We start from the raw sequence: 23,474 nt of genomic DNA on the forward strand, positions 1-23,474 counted from the left end.
AAGTTAACAGAGTTGTCACCTGGCACTACATCACACTAATGAAAACCTTCATGAGGGACAGAGCTGGAAGAAGCATTTTATTATATTTATTAAAAACTGAGTGGCACAACATTCATAGGGAGAATTTAAACCGATTTTTGAGTCTCAGTCACCTAAGAGTTGATTTTTCTATCATTTTTATTTAAACTACTTTGACATACGTAGGTTAAAGCTGAATGGAAGAACTTGGGATGCCTTGAATCAATACAATCCAACAGGATATGTTCATGCCTTAATTTGTATTAGAGCTGCCAGCATGAAAAGATTAATCTCCTGCTAAAGTATGTAACTTAGTGCACTTGAAAGCTTATACAGATCAAAACTCAGACCAGAAAGAAATTGATTGACACACTCTACTCCCACTCTGTGCTATTATTACATCCAAACCTTTTGCCATGACCTGTAATTGGTTTCTTCCTCCTCTAAAATAGCATTTTTTTTTTCCTTTGTTACTCCTCCATATGAGGTTACCTCTATGTCAACAAATTTACGCTAACTGGTAATTTCTAGGAAAAGTCAGTCCAAAATACCACCTGTAGATGGCAGCATTCACAACAGTGTCACCTAAACCATCGACTGAAGTGCTGCAGCGATTACAGCAAACACAGCCCTCCCATTGTTTTTAACCTTATCTCGAAATTGTTTTATTAGTGTAAGTGGTAGTGCCCAGAACTGGTTAAAAACCGAAAATATTAAAAAATTCAAATGGGGGAAAAGACTTGGGCTTTAGTCTCCCCTGTAATAAATAGAAGTTTTGAAAATACATAGTGCGTTGAAATAATTTAAGTTACTAGAAGCATAGCAAGATATTAAATGTGAAATATGGTATTTCAGACAACTATTAGTGCACAGCTTAGGAACCAAGAGCAATAACTAAGTAAAACCATCATATCATGATTCACGTGAGGAACTGACTACCATAAAGTCATGACAAATATGGCTAGATGGAAATTCTGCTTTAACACCAGAATGGTCTGGTCCATTTAGGTTTTCATAGTCCTCCTGGACCCATAATAAAGATTTCTCCCACAACAAAGAGAAATAAAACAAAACTATTATTGCAGAACTTATCATACAGATCAATACATAGACACGTAGACAATGAAAAGATTTATTTTTCAGTCTTCAGATACTTGAAGTTTCAACCACATTACTAGAAAAAGAAAGCTGTGCACAAAGAGCCATACCATTCACCAATTTTCCACATTTTTAAATTCCATGACTGACAAATGACTACATCTCAGAACGGCTTTTTGTGTGTTCTAAAAATTGCTGGTAACAAAATCAGTCTCCCAGTTCCAGAGATTTAGCAATTTTGCTGTTTTACTTGGAAATGCAAAATAGAAAGTACTGAACTTGATTTGGAAAGTTCATTTTAAGCTAAATTAGTACCAAAGCAGCAGAGCATTTTACGGCATAATCAAGCACATCATCAGCATTTTGTGGAACCAGTCTCTTCCTTCAGCACGAAGAACATTTCAAAGAGATTAGTAAACTTGTCACTGATCTTGTTTCAAGTCTTTGCCCACAAGCATTGAAGTGACAGGGTGCATAGAGGCTCTATGCTCCAGAAATGTCTTGACAGCCAGATCTCGATACTTGTCAAAACTGTAAACATCTCTGTAAAAGGGGAAAAAAAAAAAAAAAAAGGACCATTACAAAAAATCTGAGAAAATAGTACAATGGGGATTTTCTCAAGGTTTTACTTTTCCCTTTAAAACCTCTCATTAAAGCGCATAGTGGGAGACAAAGCGTTCTTCTGTTAAAAAAAAAGTCAGGAAGTGGAAAGTGTCTCTGAAGATAAGTGTTTTCACAGTATACTGAAAATGCTGTATTGTATCACTTTGAAGTACAACAAATACATGTACAATGTATTATACATTCCATTGTAGTAAAAATGCCAAGAGCAAGAGGGCCTACAATTTCAAGAATACTTTTACCTGAACAAGGGTCGAGTAAACTTCATCCTGCCCTGATCTGTTGCCATTTTTAGAGCCAGAGGAATAGCTTCTTCCCACTTGGACTTCATGCAGAGGCGCAGCCATCTGGTGAGGGGGGGCGGGGAGTAAGAAAGAAAAGGTGCACTTTTATTTTCATTTGTGGTGGTTAGTTATTTTACGATTCTATTCCCATAAACTTCCACTTCCCATAAACACACTGGGCACCGCTGTATCATCATGGGAATGAGATTCTAGCTAAATTCAACATAAAATATTTAGTGTCTGACTAGCACGTTACAAAAGCAGACTTTTCTATAAAATAGGAAAAAATTGCTTTGAAGTTTCTCCAAAATAGTCTGTTTATTTTCTGCAGCTATGCGTTTCTTTTATATTACAGTAGTGTCTGGTTGCATCGCTCAGAATTAGAGCTGAATTATAAAGCACTTGTCCTACGTGATTAAAAAAAACCCAACAAAAAACCCAGACAAAGTGTCACCAGCAACTGGCATGTGCTTGTTTTGTTTTAAAAGTAAGAAGAAATTGATCTTGTTACAAGAAGTAGAAACTATACTGTATGTTTAAAATACTTAAGTTTTTAAAATAAGAAATAAAGAACTCTGAGTTAGTTAAGGCAGAATAACTCTCACTATTGCAAATGTATCCAAGCATGTAACAGTAGCAAAATATGCAATACTTCAGACACTTGTAAAGATTACTTCTGTCCTCAACAATACCTTTTTTTAACAAGTTACATGTGTAAACATAATGTGTAAATACAAAATAGAAGAAATTAGGATGGCATAAGAAGCAAGCAATTCATCTAGAAGCATTTCCGACTTGTTTAGAAACTTCCTTTGATATTTACTTTTTTTGATGAGTCAAAAGCTTTGTGATAGTGAGCACTAAAACATGACAAAAAAGTTTCCAAGCTATGTTGAGAAATAAAAAATAAAAACCAACCACTGGCACATCAGCAGAAAAACTGATTACATCAGTCCAGAAGACCTGGTCCTGACTAAATTTTAGGAAAGACTTTTCAAGGACATTTGATTCATAGAGAGGCTCACTATTGTATTAACCAATACCACTCCCAAAATAAGTTATCAGGTTCCTTTGCTAGCCTGACAGATGAAAATAAAGCACAGCTAATCCACTGCTCACTTCCAGTTCTTCTACTAGACTCTATTTACCCAATTCATAAGTAACAGAATACCACTCTGGTAAGCCTGCTTGCATGTGCATTTACAAAAAACCCACAAAAAAATCCTCAAAAAACTTACACCAGTTCTGTACAACAGTATGTCTCAGATTATCTATGAAGCAGGACACTTGGTTTTATGAAAGCATTTTTAAGATTAGAAAAATGCCCATACTAGAACAAACCTGAATCTTATTTCAGAATTGTTTATAGCATTGAAGTCATATACTTGCTGCATTCGTTGGACATGTGACAGTGGAAGAGGAGCCTGAAAAAGGAAATTGCATAGTCAGAATAAGCCAGAGGCACACTTCAAGCCACATACTTCAAAACCAAACAGGTTCATTCAAGAAGATTGATACTACAAAGGAACTAAGAGCTTACCATGACAAATATTTGTGTTTGCTCCTTTCACCCTCTCATAGTATTAGGGAAGGGGCAAGGAATAAACATTAGCAAATTCCCACATCCAGTACTACCGAAATATTCAAACCGAAGTATTTCCATTCTGTTCTATTTATAACTTATTTGCTATAACATCAAACAGAGACAAATTCAAGCACCTTATAGTTTTGTTTTTACTTTTCAATGCAAAATACTCTACATATTGCTTGTTAGCTGAAGAGTCAGCCATAATCAGGGAAGCACGGCTGAAGGTTTTAGTAACTATGTACAGTGATAGTACATTATTTTAGCACAACTCAAAAGGAAATGGACAATTTAATTCCCAAGCACACTTGGGCTTCTGTGTCTGCTTTTGTGAGATCACAGTCAAGCTACTCCAGGCATCCATTTACCTCCAGAAACAACAGTGCCAGGAACTCAACCAACTGGTGAGATGACATTTCCTTCAGGTCTTCTGAGCTGAATGAGTCCAAATCACTCTCTTTTGCCTAAAAGAGAACAGTTTCTAAAGTTTTTAATAGGTATTTCAAAGTACAATCAGGTGTAATTTTTTGTTTGGACATCTGTATTTACTATTGAGCCTTTCTACATTTAAAAAAATACTGATTTGTATTTGTGCAGGATGTTACAAGAAGGGGAAGGGAGGGACTTAAGCTACTGTCTGATGTTTGGTATTCTTCACTTTAATTTTCACTTGTTCTGTCTCCACTGATCTTTTCATCTCCACTGTCTTTCTGTTAAAGTTAAATGAAAAATCAAATAATTTTAAAAGTAACATTGAGAAGAAGAAAGTTAAAGATAACATACGAGTACAGTGAAAAGCCACAGAGCTAACAAAAGGAAGGTACGCTGAATTCTCTGTTAGTTGTACAAGTTTTACAGTTAAAATTATGAGAAAATTGTATGGTATTAGTTACTTACTGTTATGTATGTATTTCAGTTTTTTATGAGAAATGCATACTAGCTCCAGTATAATGCAGGGGAATTATTGCTAATGCAATATAATACAATATAATCAGCAATGTAAAGGTATCTCGGCATTGGTTTTTAAATCAAGCCATAATATCAAGGTTTCAAAAGGAATATTCTCAGCTTGGTTACTACCTACACGTAACAAAAAGCTGGTTCTGTGTGCGTGCCTTGTTAAAATACGTACTGCACTTCACGTACAGAAGTAATGGCAAATGCACAGACTCTATGATGAAAAGCTAGTCTACGAAACGCAAAATCCCTGGCAGCCATACTATCCCCATAAACACACTTTCTCTCAGCAAATGATAGTTTTCAGAAGAGAATGGGTCACTTCGTATAAAAGAGAATTAGCTTTTCAAGATACAGACACCTCAGTATTCTTTAACCACTCACTTTGATCCATCTTTGGCTCAAGGCAACACAAGCATTTGCTAGTGTCATATCATACCTGCCAAACATTAAAAACAAAGGATCACACTTTGGAAACACAAAAAGCTCCTGTAGTATTTTTACAAGAAATTGTTTTCAACATTTGTTCATTGTAGGCTCCAACTCAATATTGCAACACAATTTACAAAAGATCTATTATAATGAAATATACTTCAGTTTTAGTTAGAAGCACTTTGTGCATAGCTGACACTATCCCTTGGATACCATACACTCCTACAATGATTAATGCTTCTGAGCATATCTGCTTGTACATACATTATAGCTTATAGCTGAAAAGAGAACATTGTTGTAACAAGCTGTCAGAAATATTAATCTTTCCTGGCAACTTTAAAAGCAGAATGAATTTCCATTAGATTAAAAAGCTGAAAATAATGACAGCAACATTTTTTCCTCCTATATAGACCTATATAAATTTCTACATAGTACTAGGACATTTTCTAATAAAAGGTTTGTGGAAAGACTTTCACCTTGTTTAGAAACTGCTTTCATGACTGTTTGGAAAGTCATGTGCCATCTAGAGAAGGAAAAAGTGAACTATAAAAGAAGGCAGCTTACGTAGGCTTCGCTGGTGGCATTCCTGGAGCATGAAACCACGAGTTCCAATCAACTTTATCAAGAACATCTACCTACAAAGCAACACAAATTCTTATTCAATTTTAAATGTTATTTTTAGAGAAAAAAAATATCCTACAAACACTACGTGTAATCTTTTTTTTTCCTTTTTAACTTCCCTCCCAACTAACCTGGAGAATCCTACACAAATTACTTCAAAACAAAATATTCCATTCTAGGGAAGAAAAAAAAAAAAAAAAAAAAAAAAGCACCATAAAGCAAACCCATCTTTGTAAGATTCCAGACTACATCATATTAAGATCTTGAGAAAAAGAAGAGAAAGATAAAGGACTGGTCCTTAAAGAATGTAATTCCTGAGCTATGCCATAGTTTCACATAATTAAAAGGCTTCAAGCAATTAGTTTCAAATACTACCCAACCTTATCCTTGAAGTAGGAGTACAAGAACTTCTTCCAGTCCTCAGTTACTATGCTCTTATAAGCAAACTGCTGAATGTAAGCCTTCAGGAAGCCCATGAAGACATCTAACAGTTAGAAAACAAATGTTTTAGTGTTTGAAATTGAAATGGGAAAGTAATAAATTAAGTTTGACTAGCACTTACCTGGTCCTCCAAGAAGTTGTTCAAGGTAAAAGAGCAAAGCAAAGCCTTTCTCATATGGAACAGATGAATAGGCATCATCAGGATCTACTTCATTCAGATTAGGGACGAGGCTAGACACAGGATTTGTATCTCCGAGAGTATTTATCTGTGACAAAGACACAAAAAAATACATTTATCTAGGAAAACTTGCAAATCACTTGCAAATCACTACTAATCCTATTTATAAAGGTATAATCCATCCAAAACTAAGATAGAATGCTTTGAAATCAGACTTTCTCATTCTTTTTCCTGAAGTTCTGAATCTGCACAGAACATAGTTTAGTAAACTTTTTTTCTCATTTTATTTTATCAGTGTCTGACCATACATCAAACAGAAAGATGTTAGGATCAATCACCCTGTGCTGCAGCCATCTCAAAGCAGTTAATTACCGCCATGTCTGTTACAATCACGAGCACCTAGTAAACTATCTATGTTTATCCCCTTATTAACAAACTATTTAAACTACTTGATTTAAATAGGTGATATAAAGCATAAAATACAACAATGAAATATTCATAGTAAACCGGGTAAACTGCATCACCAAACTGAATAAGAGGAAGATGTACTGTCACAGGCTGGAAATCTGAAAACTAAAGTTTAACCATGCTATCTAAACTGAAAATTGAACAACTCTCCTAGACAGTAACAGACTAGAAATCTCCTCAACTACAATGCAGTACACAGGAGAAAAAGTAATCCGTTACTTGCATGGGGCACTGGAAATTCTGGTCATGCCTGCAGATCACTTCAACAAGCTTTCAGCTGCTTACTGGTATGCTAACAGGTAATACTGCAGTTTAGCCATACTCAGAAAAATCAAGAGAGTCTGTAAAGAAGTTCATCCTTATGGTACAGCTTAAAACAGTTCAGAAAACTTTATCTAATCTCTGAGTATATTAAGCTATGACCTTGAGAAGAGAACTTACACCTTGGAATCAAAGTTGCACATTCTCTCATAAGAAAGTGTTAGGATAACTGACTAGACAAGTCTTACTTGTGGGAAACACAAGTAATCAGCTTTATTTTATTTAGGTATATGCCTAAACATAAAGTTATTATAACTTTAAAAATATTTACCGTATTCTGCAGTTCCCTCCAACCTCCTAGGGCTTTAAAGTGCCTGAACTGCTCACCAAACAAGCGACCAGTAATCCTGCGTTCCAGGTATACAGTATGTCCCTCATTCAGCCTGGAAATACATTGATAAAGTCAGCACTAGGAGGATGGCAAAATGAATTTAGCTGGTCTCTTTACAGATTAATTTTAAAATATGATTTGCATTGCATTGAACATCACACCTACCAAAAATGCTCCCACGTTTTGTTTGTTACCAAGTTTCCTGTCCAGCTGTGAGAGATTTCATGAGCAATAACCTAAAACATGGAAAAAAAATGACACATCTACCATTTAGACTCCTCTGGAAAATCAACATCAAATTCCAGCAGAAAGAAAAAAATCTTAATGGGATCTCACTTACTGCACTATATTCCCAAAGCCAGTTAGCACTCACGGCTCTGTAAACTTATCCATATGAATTTTATTTAGAGGACTATCACTATCCTACTGAACCTTCTTCAGAAATAATTTTGGATGTGCAGCCTGCAACTCATAGAGCCACACTGATCAACAAAAATAATTCCTCTGGTAGCATGATGCAGATACTTGTTTATGAAATCGCATTTCAGAATACTGGATCCATGCCAAGTGACGGACTAGCACTACTTTCCCACCTAAGCAACTGCTGCAGTGCTAGGATGTTCTAAAATATCAAACAGGAAGAAAACAGTCACCCCTAGAAGGATAATAATGCATGATAAATTAAAAAGTATCCATGGCAAATATTTACGTATTCTCGGGATAAGACAATCATTCTTTTTTTTTTAGCAGTATATCAGTCTAGTAGAAAAACATATGAGATAAAATAGCATCCAGAGTACTCAGCTTCCCAGGAAAAAAGGAATTTACTCAAATTCTACTCATGATTTCCCCTTTAAAAGAAAACTGTACACAAGATGAGCTCCAGTGCACAGAGAAACAGAGAGGAGGAAATCCCCTACAAAAAATTTCAATGAGATCAATTCAGTTATGTGTTTTTAAACACATTTATACACAGGACAGGAAAAGAGCTACTGAGCAGCTAAATTCAGTCAGTCCCCTACACATAGGCACCAACGTTACTTTAATCTGCTTATTATACAAAACAGATATGTCTCCAGTTTTTCTGGAGTTCACTTAGAACTAAAACTCACTTTGTAAGATTTCTTGAGCTATTGCCTTAACTTTTAATTCTCCCAATTAACAAGGGACCAAGTTTTCCGATATCTTTTACAAAGGAAGTTAAGATGCAACCTCAAGTTTTGTTCTACTTGAAGACAGGAAACTACTTTGCACTTACGTTTGATAGAGATCGATCACCTGCCTGAAAAAAAAAGAAAGGCAGTTGTCAGTTCAAGTAAACTGCAAAATACACCACTTAATGCAGTTTCATGCATGATCTCTAACTCAAAAGGAGGCAGGAACATTTATAGCTCTTTCTAGGGGGAAGATTAATCGAATTTGTGGATTAATATTAAACAAGTCCTAAGGAAAAGTTGACTTTTGTCAGTGTTGCACTTACCAATAGTGTTGGAGTTACAAAAGTAAGACAAGGATTTTCCATACCACCATAAGGAAAAGAAGGTGGCAAGACTAACAAATCATACTGTCCCCATACATAGGGTCCTGCTAAATCTTCTGCTGTTTGCAGCATAACTTCAGCCTGAAACAAGAATTCACATTAGTCTCTAACATAACTTCTGACTACAAATACCAAACAAGTTATAAGCTATTTATCCCACACTTGATTCTCTTTCACCTTGGGATGTCCCACATGTAAAATGAGTACAAGACTGTATCAGTATTTAGGTTCAGTAGTAGTTTTGTGTTGTGATAGAAGAACATCATTTTTGGGTTTGGGAGGTAGAGAAAGGAGAGCTACAGATGAACAAAACACTGAACTACAGCCTGTTCCTTTTCAAAAACAATGTGAAACAGTTAGTTTACAAAACATTTTTTGTTAATTACTCACCTCAGCAAATTCATAGGCCGATTTATCCACTAGCTCCTTTTCAGCCCACACCAGTGTCCTTGGGCCAATCTTTCTGTTGAAAGTAAAAATGCCACTAAGACACCACGAACTGGAAATAATTCTACGGAAAACTAATCCAGACAGCATACATTTAAACGTGCTCATGAGTAGCCCATGTTGCTGAAGAAACTCATTAGAGAGTCTTCCTCTCTTTATCCTCTCCACTGTTACAGTAACACCAGAAAAAGCTTTAGAAAACAAACAAACCACACACTGTTCAGGACAAATAAATAGGAAACACATTTACAGATTTTTAAAATGCTGTAAAGTCCTCATATGGGCTAGATTAACACATCTTTGTGCAGACGAGCAACAAGGCTGAAGCTATCATTTTCTGCCTTTTGTACATGACAAGGCTTCTCTGTTACCAGAGGAAAAAGATACTATTCTCTGAGCTAGAAAAAAAGCCTTAGTGGTTCTAATCAATTCCAAACTCTTCATGGTATTTCTTTAACTTACAGTAAAAATATGTTCTATATAAAAAATGATGCAAGAGTGACTAAAGATATATGCAGTTTGATATAAATAAACAGGCTCGTTGAACCTCTAAGATGTTTTAAACCTAGAAATAAGACCAAGAAATACACAAAAAGGTAACTCTGAAGATTTATTATGATTATTAACATTTACACTTTGTGCAGATTCACTCACCTGCTTTCTAAAGCTCCAACTACTAAAGCAATCAAGTAACAAGGTATGGGAACCTAATGGAGAACATGAGAAAAAAAAAAACAAACAAACATATTGGTAATGTGAGCTATCAACAGCACTGACTGAAATAAAAACAAAGGTATGTAAGTAAAGAAGCGTGCACATTTCCTCCACAGCTTCCTGCTTTATGTCATAAAAAAGGCATTGCTTTTTCTCCCCAGATGATATTCCTTTGTCTACAAGACGTACTTGTACACTGCATACTGAAGAGCTCACAGATAAAGTAACAATTTTTTCTCTCTCTCCCCTCTTGCCTCTCTCAGGTTTCACATGGCAGCCAAATCAACCCAACAGCTGCTGCAGTTCAGAATAGGTTCCTCTCCTCTCTCCCTTAGTCACACAATTCCATCTCTCCTTGCACTCATGCAGTCCCTCAGCAGCCCAGATTACCTTACTGAACCAGTTTCTTTCTAAAACTTCTGTTAATTTTTATCTGCTTGTTCAGCAAAATGAACCAGGCTCACCAAGAGATGCCACAAGCATCAAAACTGTAACCCAAAAAACTGTGAGAACAAAAAAGTCAGGACAGTAAATTGAGACTGCCACCACAGGAGCAGTGGAATGATTAAACTAGCTGCACCACTTCATAAAACTTCATCCTGAAAATAGTAATCTTTAATTACCTGGAGATACTTTCCATAAAACCCAAAGTTTTCATCTTTAAAAAAAAATAAAAATAAACAAACAAAATTTTAAAATCTCTGTTGTCAGAATTTGCCTAACTTGAAATTAAAAATTGTTTCTAATGCTCGGCTTCATTGCTAAGTTCTCGGTGAGCTTAAAATTTGCAGAATCTGTTTTCCAAAACCCACTCCCATGTTATTCAAGTCCATGTATTATTTCCCAAGAATCAGTGCAGAAAGGGTTTTGACAGTACTAGCTTTGAGTATACTAAGCATTTTGAAAACTCAAATTTGGCTTTTCTGGGAATGCCAAAACACCCAGTAAACATCACCAACATACTGGTTGACTTTTCAGAGCTGGAGATTCATAATACCTCATATTTCTACAGTGGCAAAGACCCATCACAAGACTCCGAACTGCATGAGAGAGGAATAAGACCTCAGGCATCTGTTTACCAGCCTGGAGCACTTACGTTCTGACTGAAACAGTATATCTTTCGACTGCTGTCCTCCGGGTCAGGCATCTCTCCATCGCGGTTCGCGCTCATAAGAGCCACCAGCTCTTTAGGGACGGATATCTGAAAGGTTACCCGACTATGAGGAACTCGGTTGGCACACAGGGATTACACAATATACTAGAAGCAGCGATAGCAAAAAATGTAGCTCAGATTTGTTCTGTTGTTAAGTTCTCTCCATCAAGTAGAATATAAGGCACATAAAAAAATTTGCCTTACAGGCTGGCAATATTTAGTTAACCAGGATTACCTCTGAGAGAAGTTAAAAGTTTCACCTTGTTCAGACTACTGAATTGTAATGTCACATCGCACACCCCACTTTTTGCTTCCTTAAAACAACAGGACTATTCGTGTCAGGACTTTAAAGATCCCCTAACTACGTACCAGAATATATTACTTAAGGCATATGTGAAAGTCATCTCAAGTATTTTTACTTTACAGCACTCTTTGTTGTCTTACTGTCAGCTTTTCCTCATTTCAGAACATATTTATCTCCTACTACAGCACTTTTTTTTTTTTCCTTTGGAAATAAAGATACACGTGAATGAAAAAAGATATTATATATACAAAAGAAAACAGTAAAGCTAGAGAAGTGCCATGGGGAAGATAAGCAGCTTTTGGCTCTTACATTAAGCTAAAAGTCAATGTTCTCTGTTTTTATTTTAGGCTACATGCTGGCAGCTAAAAAAAAAAAAAAAAAAAAAAAAAAAAAAAAAATCACTCATTGTAGTAGCAGTTGTAGTAGTACTACAACTACTCGTTGTAGCAGTTGTAGTAGTACTACAACTACTCGTTGTAGCAGTTTTCTTTAGTTAGACACAGATGACTTAGGTTCACCTACCTCTGCATAGTAGGTTAGTTTCACAGCAGGTGTGTCTTGGCATGGAAAGATGGCTCTGCAGTGGGCGGCCTGAAAAGGGGGAAGGGGAAAAAAAAAATAGAAAAAAAAGCTAAAACATAACAATCTTTCTAATGTAGAGGACTAGAAATAAATCAAACTAATATAATATATTAGAAATCTATACAGCTCCTCCAGAGATTTCATTATCTACAAACCAATGCTTCCTAGCACTTATAGCAGCTTCCATAGTTAGGGGTTTTCTAAAATAATGGCAGGCAAGACAGATTGATAGCCACATACAGTGATTACAAAGGACTGCATGTTCTTCAACAAGAATACTGGAGAGTGTAAAGCAGTTCTGGAATTATCAAATTGCTGAGATTTTATTATATGTTTGCAATGTCCTGACTTATTAAGTGTTTTCATTTAGGACCTTTGACACACACAATTAGAAGTTATGGGCTACTGGACTTCTCCCTACTAGCCCTCCTCTCCAACTCTTTGTAAACTAGAGGGAATTTACAGTGTTATGTTAACAGCAAGTCTGAAAAAGAAAACAAACAAACAAAACAAAACAAAACCAAACAAAACAAAAACCAAACAAACAAAAACAAACAAACAAAACAAAAACAAACAAACAATTAATCCACTCAACCTGACACTGGCTGAAGAGAAATGGGTGTTTCTTTCCAGAAGTTTGCTCTGGAGTAAACCACTGGAGAGCTGACGACTTTGGAGAGCTTTCAAAAGAGATTTCGAGAATTGCTTCTTGTCCCCTGTGTGATAAAGAATACAGTCAGACTGTTTTGACACAACACCCGATCACTACTGAAATTCCTCTACAAGATTTCTGAAAACAAGTCTACAGCACTGTCTCAAAAGCACCAAAAATAAGAACAAGCAGCATATTAAAAACAACTTTTCCCTCTCAATTATGATAGTAAAAATTAGCTGTTTTCTTTTAATGTCCCAAGATGCTTCCATTACTGTTTTTACTAGCCAGAAACTTTTCATCTCCTCTCTTCAAGGAGAACATTGACTTTTTCTTTAAACTATTTGGACCAGCCACATACATATGGTTTTCTCACAACTATCTAACATTGTACACACAAGTATAAAAACATATGGTTTTCTCACAACTATCTAACATTGTACACACAAGTATAAAAAACCCACTGCAATAAGCAAACAAAAAAGTGTATAAAGCCTACATAAGAACATATATGCCTTAATAACACAGAACTTGTGTATTCTGCAAATAAATAAATTTAGATTTTGCAACTGATGTTATGTTCTGCAAGTATGATCCTTAAGCAGCAAAAATAATTACTGAAAACAGTAATCACTGGAAAACCCTACTAACAGTAGGGTTAACAAGAAAAATTAAAAATGCTCAGATTTTTTTCAGGGTTTCAGAACTGCTGTAAAGTAAAAACTAACAGCTCTGTGTAAGACAGGTACCAGCTTGGTAACAAGAAAACACACACCAATTTAAAACATTCATACTCTTATTTTTTTAAATTATATCAAAATCATCACTGACACCAAAAGTACACAGAAGTCCTTGCTTCTGTTATCTGAAAGTTCCAGGTTATGGAATTAACAACCCAACCATAAATCAGAACAAACTTCAGCTACGCAGAAGAGCTGGACCAGGTATACCTACCTGGTTTATAATCAGTATTCCAAAGTACACATTTGGCAAGAAAGGAGAAAATAATTTGTATTACCATAGTGCACACTGCTTACTGAACAGTCAGACTTTCAGCTGTAATTCCTGCCCTTTCCTATCAGTGTTTTATCGATACTTACGTGGGGGACTATACCTCGCACAAGATTTTAAGTTCTTAGGATCATGACCCATAACTCCCTCTTTGCAGCTTTTTTTTCTTACAAGAAAATCTAGTAATAAAATTTTTAAAAAGCTGAAAGTCAAACAAAAGAAAGAGGCCTATGTTTCTGCTGCAGCCTGTTTGTTCACATACTTCATTTGTTCAGTTTCATATCAGATCATAAGCATTTCCCCAGGAGGGACAGCTATTGTACAACATTCCTTTCTCTTCCACATTACGCGTGTTTCTAAATTGCACTAGTTCAGAGAACAATAACAACAAAAATTAGAAACCAGACATGAGTTTGTAGAGGTAGTACCCAGTTCTGAAAACAAAACAATAAGAAGCAACTTAGTGTACAATTCTATTCAAACAAGGGAACCTCCTTATACAATCACAGTTTTTAACTTTGGCACACAAGATATTATGAAGTTACAATACACAAAGCAAACTGCCAAAATTGTATTGTAATTTGTCAACAACTTTTTTATTTCATGCAACTTAAGAAGCAGATGATGGTTAGTTTATTCTTCATCACGGTGCCAAAACTCAAATTCCAGTTTTTAGGGACTTGGGCTTAGTGTAATCAGTACAATAAAAATGTTATTATTTGCAAACATGTTTCTCTCTAATCATAGCGGTAACCTGCAGTTCTACAGAAACGCAGGATCAGCCCTTGTACAAAAGAAAGGAAAAAAGGGTCCATAAGTGCCATACCGTAGCAATTCTGAACTTGACGAAATTCAGGCAGTTGAAGCAGAAAGAACATTACTGATAAGCAGCACTGGAAAAACTGTGATACTTTACAAATAATTTCACTACTTAGTTTGGCAAGTAATTTATGTAAGTAATGATATAAGACCTGGAAACAGGTACAAAGAGTCCCAGAGTTTTGGGTGTCTAATGAGAGCCTGATACTAAATTCATCTACAAGATCACATGCCAAATAAATGCAACACCTAATTTACAAATCCCTTTGCAAGCTTTACACAATGACCCTACAGGCAGACACGCAGCTTACACAGTGCATTTTGGAAACTACCTAAAGGAACAGGCAAAAGCATGTACCTTCTTAGTTCAAAAGGAAGTGTGATTTCCAGGGGGGTCCCCTTGAAACTGTGCTTTTCTCCAAAAGCATATTTTGCATCCTGTCCATTTACAGTCACTTTAAATACCTGTAGGTCTTTTGTATCCAAGACCTGTAATGAAGCAAATGTTACATACTTGTTAAATTGTGTAGCAATTAACTTAGCATTCATAAAAGCTTAAACACAAGTCCCTCATAAGAAAGAAGTAGTTACGCTTACTAAGTAAGACCAGAAAAACTGAGTAACTATGTTGAGTACTAGGATCCAGAATTTGAAGATCACAGCACTGAATTTAAAAAACTGGAGTGGAAAGAGGAAGAAAAGCAGATTCTGACCATTAAAGTGGAAACAGGAGTTTATCAAGTATACTAAAAAGGTAAAAGACTTCACAGGGCTGCTATGAAATAAGAAGAGAATGACAGAAGAGCCCCTGCCAAGGCTTCCATCCTGTAACTGGCCACTACGAATCAAGACTTCCACGCAACAGAAGTTGAATTAAACAATGCAGCACTCCCATACACAGCATGAGTAAAGCTTTGGTCTTTGTTATTAACAGGGTGGATTTTTTTTTTCCTAAAAAATAAGCGCCAATCACAAAAGCATTTTATGGAGCCAGCATGAAAAAAAAGCCCGCAAATCCCCAAATTCACTTTGCACATAAAGCAAAGCTGAAGAGCTTCATACGTTTATTTGCACAGCTAACCAAGAAAGGAGTTGGCATAGTAAAACACACACGTGAAAGGTTACACGCGTAGCTTTTCCATGGTTTATTCCCATCTTCTCGGCAGCTGGCTCTTCGCCATTTTCAGGGGAAAAACACTTATTTCTACCCTTCCCTTGCACAACGCTCCGGCTCTAGGCGCGACGAGCGGGTAAGCCTGGGCCTCCCGGGGGCTCCGAGGGCGCTGTTAGCCCGGGGGACGAGCACGCTGGGGCCGCAGCCGAGCCCGGCCAGCGCGGAGGCTGCAGCCGAGCAGGCGGCGGCGGGGGCGGAGGGGCCCGAGAGGGCGAGGAGGCCGCCAAAGGCGGCGGCGGCGGGAGGGTCGGCCAGAGCGGGACTACGGCCGAGGGGACAGAAGGCGGCCGAGGGGACAGAAGGCAGCTGAGGGTGGGAGGCAGCGGGAGGCAGGGTGCCCCTAAGCACGGCCGCCGGCACCCCGCCGCTCCGCCTCAGAGCGGGGGCTCCGGGGGCCACCCCTCACAGGCCGCCTCCAGCCCGAGGGTCGCGCCTACAGCTCAACCCCAACCCGCCCCGCCGTTACCAGGCAACGCAGCGCCTCGCGCTCGGCGCGGGCGGTAAAAGCCGCCGTCCCCCGCAGCGCCTGCGCGCCGAAGTCCGCCCGGCAGCGCAGGTAGAGGTGCCGCGTCAGGCAGCGGGAGGGCGAAGCGAAGGAGCAAGGATCCTCCGCCGCCATCGCTCCCGCGTGGTTTGCCCTGTGCCGCCCGCCCGCGGGCACGGCCGCAGCCGCCCCGCCCACCGCGGAGAGGAGTGGAGGAGGAGAGGGTGTGGTCCTGCCCGCAGTGGCTTCTGGGAGGTGTAGTTAGGCCTCACTGCGGAAAGGGCGAAGAGGGCGCAAGAAGAACTACGACTCTCGTGGTGCATTGCGGAAGGGGGCGGTGCGGAGCTCGCCGGGAAAAGTGATTGGCTGTGGGGGGCTGGCTTATCGCCGGGCTGTGAGCGAGGAAAAACCATCTGGCAGCTGTGGGGAGGCCTGTCATCGTACAATTCCTCGTTAGTATAGTGGTAAGTATCCCCGCCTGTCACGCGGGAGACCGGGGTTCGATTCCCCGACGGGGAGGTACAATTTTTTGTTTGTTTTTTTTTTGCTGGTCTGCGGCGTGGCCTCTAATCCCAGAGGCAAAAGGCTGCAGCCAGACAGCCGTTGGACGAGTACGGCGACTTTAAAACAGGAAGCGCAGAAGAAAAACACGTCCGGGGCCTGGCTGCCTACCTGTCCCAGGCCTGAGGTGGTCTGGGGGCCTGCGGGGCAGCTGCAGGGTGTTACAAACTCAGCTGCCTAACTGAGAGAACGTGCAGGGAAAGTGTTTCTATACTTAAATGGCTCAATTAAGCCTTCCAAAAGCATTCATCCTTTTTCTCAAACTAAGATGGGCCCCCATTAGCTTCACCAAAAGCTGTGAGGTAGAAACAACTGGAAGAGGGACAGGTGTAACAGACATGGCAGAAGAGGGAAGGTGGAAGGTCAAAGGCCGATCTCCTGGCCTGTAGGAAAGCAGCCCCTCATTTTAATCGTCAAAGCAAGAACTTTGGAGACCAGGAAGCCCTGAGGCTGCGCCAGGTCCTGGCCTGAGCCCGTGCTTCCAGCCAGCAGGCCAGTGCCATCTGCTGCACTAGTGAAGAGTCCATTGCAAAACAGCTGAGGACAAGAGGCCAAGGCATGGACCGTGAGGGGTGAGGTGTGTGAGTTGTGTGTGCCTGGTGTTCACTGCAGGAGGCCTATGGGGCCCCACTCTGGCCCCGGCTTTGTGCACTTGGGCAGTTTTGGTAAGGTGAATTTGATGCCCTAACCTGGGCATTGAAAGCAAATTATTCTCTACCATGAGCAACGTCGCATCAACGACACAAGGAGAGCAGCAAGTACTCAAGGACATACACAAGAAAAACTATCTTTATGTAGTAACAGCTAAGATCCAATTTGACAGCAAAGTTTGGCAACAAAGGGTGATTACTTTTGACAAAACATTGCCAGAAGCCACAGACATGTAATGTCAAATGCAGAACCTAACCTTTGTCACCCTTAGAAATGAGTTCCCGAAATGACACGTCTTCAGCCTGTGCGCACAGCCATGGGAGCAGCGCATCAGGAGCTACAGGGAGCTGCAAGCGCAGGAGGGATGTAAGGCTTGAGGTACAGTGCAAGACCAAGAGGTGTGTTCCATGGGGTCTCTAGCTGGTGGCAAAGCCCATAGACCTCCCAGGAGCATCCCACTGCCCCTGCTGTCCCATTTGGATGTGACCCTGACATGGGAATGTGAGGAACACATGAAGAAGAGGAGACGTGACTCGGAACACCATCCACAGTGACATCCTGGAGCTTTGTATAAACTGACTGGACAAGAACCACATGCAGACCAGCCCAGATAAACCCAGGCAGGAGAGGAAGGGAGTTTCAGTAGATCTGTTGCTACATGTGTTATAGAAAGAAGAAAGAATAACCCCAACATTTTTCCTTTTGCAATTTCTGAATTTCCTCCCATGCCCACTTCCCTTTCTCAAAATCCACATATATATGGCATCAGAAACACAAGGAAACTGATTTTGTTTAGTAAGCTGTTTATTTCAAAACAGAGGATGGCCCATAAAATATGATGTAAGAACCATTTAGCAGTTCATATGTGTTGGCATCCAGTCAGGCAATTTCAGCTGTCGTAAAACAATAAGGGATTAGAAAGGCAATTAATTCAAAACACAAATATACTGTCAGTGCTTTGCAGGCATAAAAAAAAGAGTCTTGCCAGCAACTCCATACCTGCTTAGTTGGGGTTCCTGTTTTCAGATTAACCTTTCACAGCACACAAGGAAACTACTTAAGAGGCAAAGTTTTGCCATATATGTGCAGCTCCTAGAGTCCTGGGAAGTCATTCTCATTTGTGCCTGGGCAAAGGTTAAAGCAAGAGGAACGAGGAGCTCAGAGCATTGAGCAGGATTTTACAAGGTCAGACTTTCTCCCTCTGCGGGGTACTTTGTTCTCACCTAAGTCTACCCCAGGTCAGCTCAACCTCTTTCCCCTCTCCTGCGGCACCAAATCCTTCCCACACAGCCCCACAGTGCTGTCGCACCCCACCTGGCACCACCTTGGACCACCGTGAGAATTCCAGTGTGGTCCAGTCTGGCTTCCCCATGGGTAAAGTCCACATGAGGCACAAGGTGAGGGAGCCCCAGCAGGAAGCCGCCTGCAGTGTTTGCAGAAGGAAAGTTTGAACGAGGGCTGGCACTAATGAAATTTGGAGGAGCAAACACTGCTGCATTGCTAGTAGAAATCTTGCCCTGATTTCTTCTTCAAATGCCTATTGAGTTATCCACATACAGCTTTCATCTGCATCTCTTTTGATGTTTCTAATCATCCCACTCACGTTGCCCTCACATATGTCTTATTATCCTCACCTTACCAAAAGCTCACGGGGAGCCAGTATCAGCCTTACGGCTCGGAGAGAAAGCTGTGGCCAAACCAGCAAGACAAGAGCGGGCTGGAAAGTAAACTACACTTGCAGCCTTGCTGCTCACACAGCGTGGTAGATAAGCAGCGCTAAAGGGAGATCTGGGCTGGAGGTTCAGCCTGAGCATGTTAACAGCAGCGTGTTAAAGCATCTTGTTTAAGCATGTTCAAGCACTGGGTACTGTGTAACTCTTGTGTATGCTCTCCTCTGCGTGTTGTATCCATATGTGTGTTTTACGTACGCTTAACTCTGGCAGACGTTTTAATTAACCTTTATCAAGGAGATTTTCGGAAGGCAAAAAATTACTTGCAAATGTTGGAAACTGCTTTGTGTCATTAGTAATGAGGAAATACAAACTTCTGAGCACTGACAATCTTGAAAGTTTTATGTTGTTTGTTACTCTAAGGGCAAGGAAAATAAGAGAAGACCCTCTTTTTAAGCTTAATAACTGTAGCAGTAAATTCACATTTTAAGTCTAGTTAAAAATAAGTTCTCAGCAATTGTTCTAGCCTGTCCCAATGGGGACATGTAAACAGAACAGCTACTGAAAATACGCTAATTGTGTTCTCAGTTGTAAGGAAACTAATCAATAAATAAGGGGATCAGATAAAGCAGAGTAAAAAAAATTGCTTTAAGAGCTCAGCAAGGGATAATAGCAGGAATAGACAATGCTCACAAGCTTTCTTGCAGGTCAGGAGATCCAACGTAAACATGATGAACTGATAATTTAGGAGGATACAAGCTCTCTACTCAACCTTGATTCTTCTACAGAGACTCCTGGTGCTAAACCTTTGGGCAGGTAAGGGGAGAGAAGAACGTGGTTACCCCTCAGAAGGCACTGAAACAATTTCCATCAGTGGCTGCTATAGGCTTCTATATTCCTACATGTGGTGAACCAGCTGATTGTATTAAAAAAAAAAAAAAGCATCCTGGAAGAATTTCATCTTCATTTGAGAAGTTTTAGGCTGTCATCATTAGTATCCACTAACTGCTGGCCCCAGGATCTCCAACAAGCTCTGCAGTCTTCTCCCTGCACTCAGGAGTCTGGCTGCTGGTGCCCTTGACCAGCTCCATGATGGTGGCAGCCTTGGATCAGCTCCTGGGAAAAGAGCTGTGTGAGGATGACAGCTGGGCTGTGGCTGTCGCTGGTTGCTGCCACTGTCCCTGTCCTGCTCGCCTTGTGCAGGTGCTGTGAGGCTGCACCCTTGTCAATGACAGCATGGCCCTGCCTGCCCCGCCAGCCCCTGGGGAGCAGCCCACTCCTACAACTCCCTGGCACACTAGCCATCGTGGAGCAGGATGCAGGGTCTGTGAGCACAGCGTGCCACCGAGAACTTGGTGGTGGAGTCCTTTCATTGAAAATTTTCAATCTCTTTACACAAGTTTCGGTCTTCAGGTGCTGCACAGTGCTCCAGCCCCACTTGGATCAGTGGAACAATGTTAATCTAAGCCAGATGGAACGCCGACCTACCCACCAATTAAAAAATACGCAGGCCACCATCAGGCATTCAATCCCAATGCATGCTGTGGTTTTACGACTCCTCCAGAGTAGCCTGGCATCTTTCCATGTGAGCTTATAATAAGGGTAAATGAGATGTCCACTTTTCTCCAGTAGCTCTTAGCGTATTGAGCACTTAATACTTGATCATAAGGATTTACAAGGAACTGTTTGGTTTTGTACATGAACAACCAGTTGTGGATCCAGTTTTCTGGGACAGATAGGGTGGAAAATATTTTAAAGCAATATCTTATTCATAGTTTTATTTTTGAGCAGCTTTAGAGCATCTATTCTATTTCTGTTTTTCTGAGACAGTTTCTCAGTCCTATCTTCCCTGTAGAAGCCAACAACCATTTCATATAGCTGTATTTCTACATGTCAGATGGTCTGTTAAATATAATTTCCATCAACCTTCTTTTCATTTGGAGGGAATCTGTTTTGTAATTTTTTCAGTTCCTCCTTTCTTCTGAATTTTAAAATATTTTTGCACAGTCTTTTTCTTTTTTAACTTGCATGTTGCTAGATATGCACATAGCTTACACCACCAGAATGATTTAGCCTCAGCTTTTAGATGCTATGTTTAAGGTATTATAGAGACCTGATGTTTAGAGTCACTCATATTATTTCAAAATTAAAGAATCCAAAAACCACAATACACATTTGAAAGCGTTAACCTACAATTTTGGGATACACTATTAAGTAACTAACTTTAAAATTGCCACTTGAATGGCCCGCATTTGCATTTCTACACAGTTATGATACAATTAGTTTTTACCACTTGAAGGTGTGCAGTGTTTTCTTCTCCAGAGGATGTTATTTAACTGTACACAGAGATCTAGCAACCTCAGGGCGTCATCATGACAGGCTCAGGTAAGGACAATTCCTGCCTCAAAACCAAAAATCCAGATGATGCACAATTAACTCTTTTCTTAATTTGATGCTAAATGTCTATTATATCACTTAGCCTGCTCAGGATTTCTTTTTTTCTCACACATTTTCTTTGTTAAACCTTTTAAAATCTCCTGGATGGCAACATTTCCTCTTTCTTGCCATGTTATTCACATTTACCAACAGTGGGTTGCAGCATCCTTCTCCATCTGAGAACCCTAGCGCATACAAAACTTTATTATACAGACAGAATTGCAGTATATGAAGAAATAATCTATGTTTTCTATGTATTGGCTTCATAGTCTTCTCAATTATCAATTTTAAAATGATGATTGAGTCCTTTCTGTTCCATAAGGTACCAAACAAACAAGCTCATACCAAATTTTAAGCATCCAAGAGTCGACACTTAAACAAAAGGGATGGTATATCTGTTTGACACAGACCATATTCATCAGCACTTTGTTTGAATAGGACACAGATGCTCATCTTCTTGCAGAATAAACCCCGTGATCACAAAAGGGATTTTTGGCTGTGTTGTTGAAGATGAGGTTTCATGTTTGTTTTCATAGGGTTCAGCTTTAAGTTGCCTTTTCCCCGGTGTTCAGGTTTTGACTGGGATGGAGCTATTTTTTTTCCCCAGTAACGGCTGTGTTTTGAATTTAATATGGGATTTGGTATGCGAAGAATGTTGATAATACACTGATGTTATTAGTTGTTGCTAAGAGATAAGGACTTTTCTTAGCTTCCCAGATTTCTCTAATGTGCAGGTGCAAGAAGCTGGGAGGGGTATGGCCAGTACAGTTGACCCAAACTGGACAAAGGAAGTATTCCATACCATAGATGTTATGTTCAGTATATAAATGGGGGTTGGCCAGTGGGCAGCCCCCTCTCTCTCTCGGGAAATCGCTGTTCCAAGATCGCTGCTTGGGATCATTCTGAGATCGCTCTCAGTTCTGTTCTGTGATCATTGCTTGGGAAGGGCTCAGTCGTCAGATCATCAGGCAGTGAGAAATTGTGCATTGTTAATTTTGTATATTCAATAATTATTATATTTTTTATTATAATTATTATTATATATTATTCTTATTATCTTTTCCTTTGCTGTCCTAGTAAACTGTCTTTATCTCAACCCATGAGTTTTCCTTTCTTTCAAATTCTCTTGCTGGATTCGAGTGAGCGAGTGGCTGCGTGGTACTTAGTTGCTGGCTGGAGTTAATTGACAACACCTGGAAATCAATACAAGCTGACCTCTGGATAAACCCGGGGTATTATTTTAGGGATAGGAGTGCTGTTGAGTTGTGCCTAGATCTGGTGCTGACTTTCACCAACAGATGCGCAGAAAAACATCCATTTCCTTCCACTTCCACATGAGGCAATGCCTTCTTGTCAGTGTAACATGGAGTAATTAGGCTGCTTTTGAGCTCATTGTGAGGCCAATAGCCTACAACTGTAGATCAGTAGGTTGGATTTCCCTTAGCTAGACTTGGTTTTTTAAAATTTAGATACGCTTCTCTGAGCTTTTTTTCTTTTTCTTTTTTTTTTTTTTTTGTGATGGTGCAGAGCTTTTGCATGTAATTAGCTGGATATTTGTCCCTCATTTCCAAGTTCAGAGCAAACCAGAGCAAGAACACAAGTAGAGATGAAATAATTTTGCAGGAAAATACCTTATTACCCAAAGGCTTCAGCAAAAAGCAGAAGTCTCACACATCTCAACTACAGATGTCTTTACTCAAGAATGGGAGCAGAAAATAAATATTTACTAAACAGCAAAAGCTTCTATTACCATTTCGGAAGAATAACTTAGTCGTGTGCTTTCCTCACAACAGTCAGTATCACAGTATCTCTCTGTATAATATTTGAGGTTGCAGAAGTCTGCGTGGTTTGCTACATTCACATCATCTACAGCATTCTCGTGTTAACACAGCACCAACCAATGGAAATTTTCACAAACCAT

General features: G+C 39.5%; 1 protein-coding gene and 1 non-coding gene across 2 annotated transcripts; one reads left to right on the top strand and one right to left on the bottom strand.

The window, feature by feature from the left end:
• Nucleotides 1–1,136: 1,136 nt before the first annotated feature.
• On the bottom strand, nt 1,137–16,401 carry LTA4H (leukotriene A4 hydrolase). The gene is made up of 19 exons (XM_086740072.1): nt 16,218–16,401; nt 14,936–15,066; nt 12,691–12,811; nt 12,036–12,104; nt 11,153–11,257; nt 9,997–10,049; nt 9,286–9,358; nt 8,836–8,976; nt 8,614–8,637; nt 7,521–7,591; nt 7,296–7,407; nt 6,179–6,323; nt 5,997–6,100; nt 5,560–5,630; nt 4,948–5,002; nt 3,975–4,070; nt 3,363–3,445; nt 1,980–2,084; nt 1,137–1,659 (listed from the first exon to the last, which is right to left on the bottom strand). Exons 1-19 carry the CDS (start codon nt 16,368–16,370, stop codon nt 1,539–1,541), a joined length of 1,833 nt encoding a protein of 610 aa, XP_086596198.1. The 5' UTR covers nt 16,371–16,401; the 3' UTR covers nt 1,137–1,538.
• Nucleotides 16,402–16,682: 281 nt separating this feature from the next.
• On the top strand, nt 16,683–16,754 carry TRNAD-GUC (transfer RNA aspartic acid (anticodon GUC)). Its single transcript has one exon. It is a non-coding gene; the product is annotated as a tRNA-Asp (tRNA).
• The last annotated feature ends 6,720 nt before the right edge of the window (nt 16,755–23,474 follow it).

Source organism: Chlamydotis macqueenii, chromosome 1 (genome assembly GCF_036417535.1).
Source record: "Chlamydotis macqueenii isolate bChlMac1 chromosome 1, bChlMac1.mat, whole genome shotgun sequence".
NCBI lineage: Eukaryota > Metazoa > Chordata > Aves > Otidiformes > Otididae > Chlamydotis > Chlamydotis macqueenii.

What these genes read in the sequence shown, in the direction of transcription:
- LTA4H (XM_086740072.1), bottom strand. Translation starts at nt 16,370, where the DNA reads ATGGCGGCGGAGGATCCTTGCTCCTTCGCTTCGCCCTCCCGCTGCCTG. An exon ending in AAAACGTGGGAGCATTTTTG is followed by an intron (nt 7,408 to 7,520) that starts GTAGGTGTGATG and finishes ATGTATTTCCAG; the next exon opens with GCTGAATGAGGGACATACTG. An exon ending in GGAGGGAACTGCAGAATACG is followed by an intron (nt 6,324 to 7,295) that starts GTAAATATTTTT and finishes TCTTTGTCACAG; the next exon opens with ATAAATACTCTCGGAGATAC.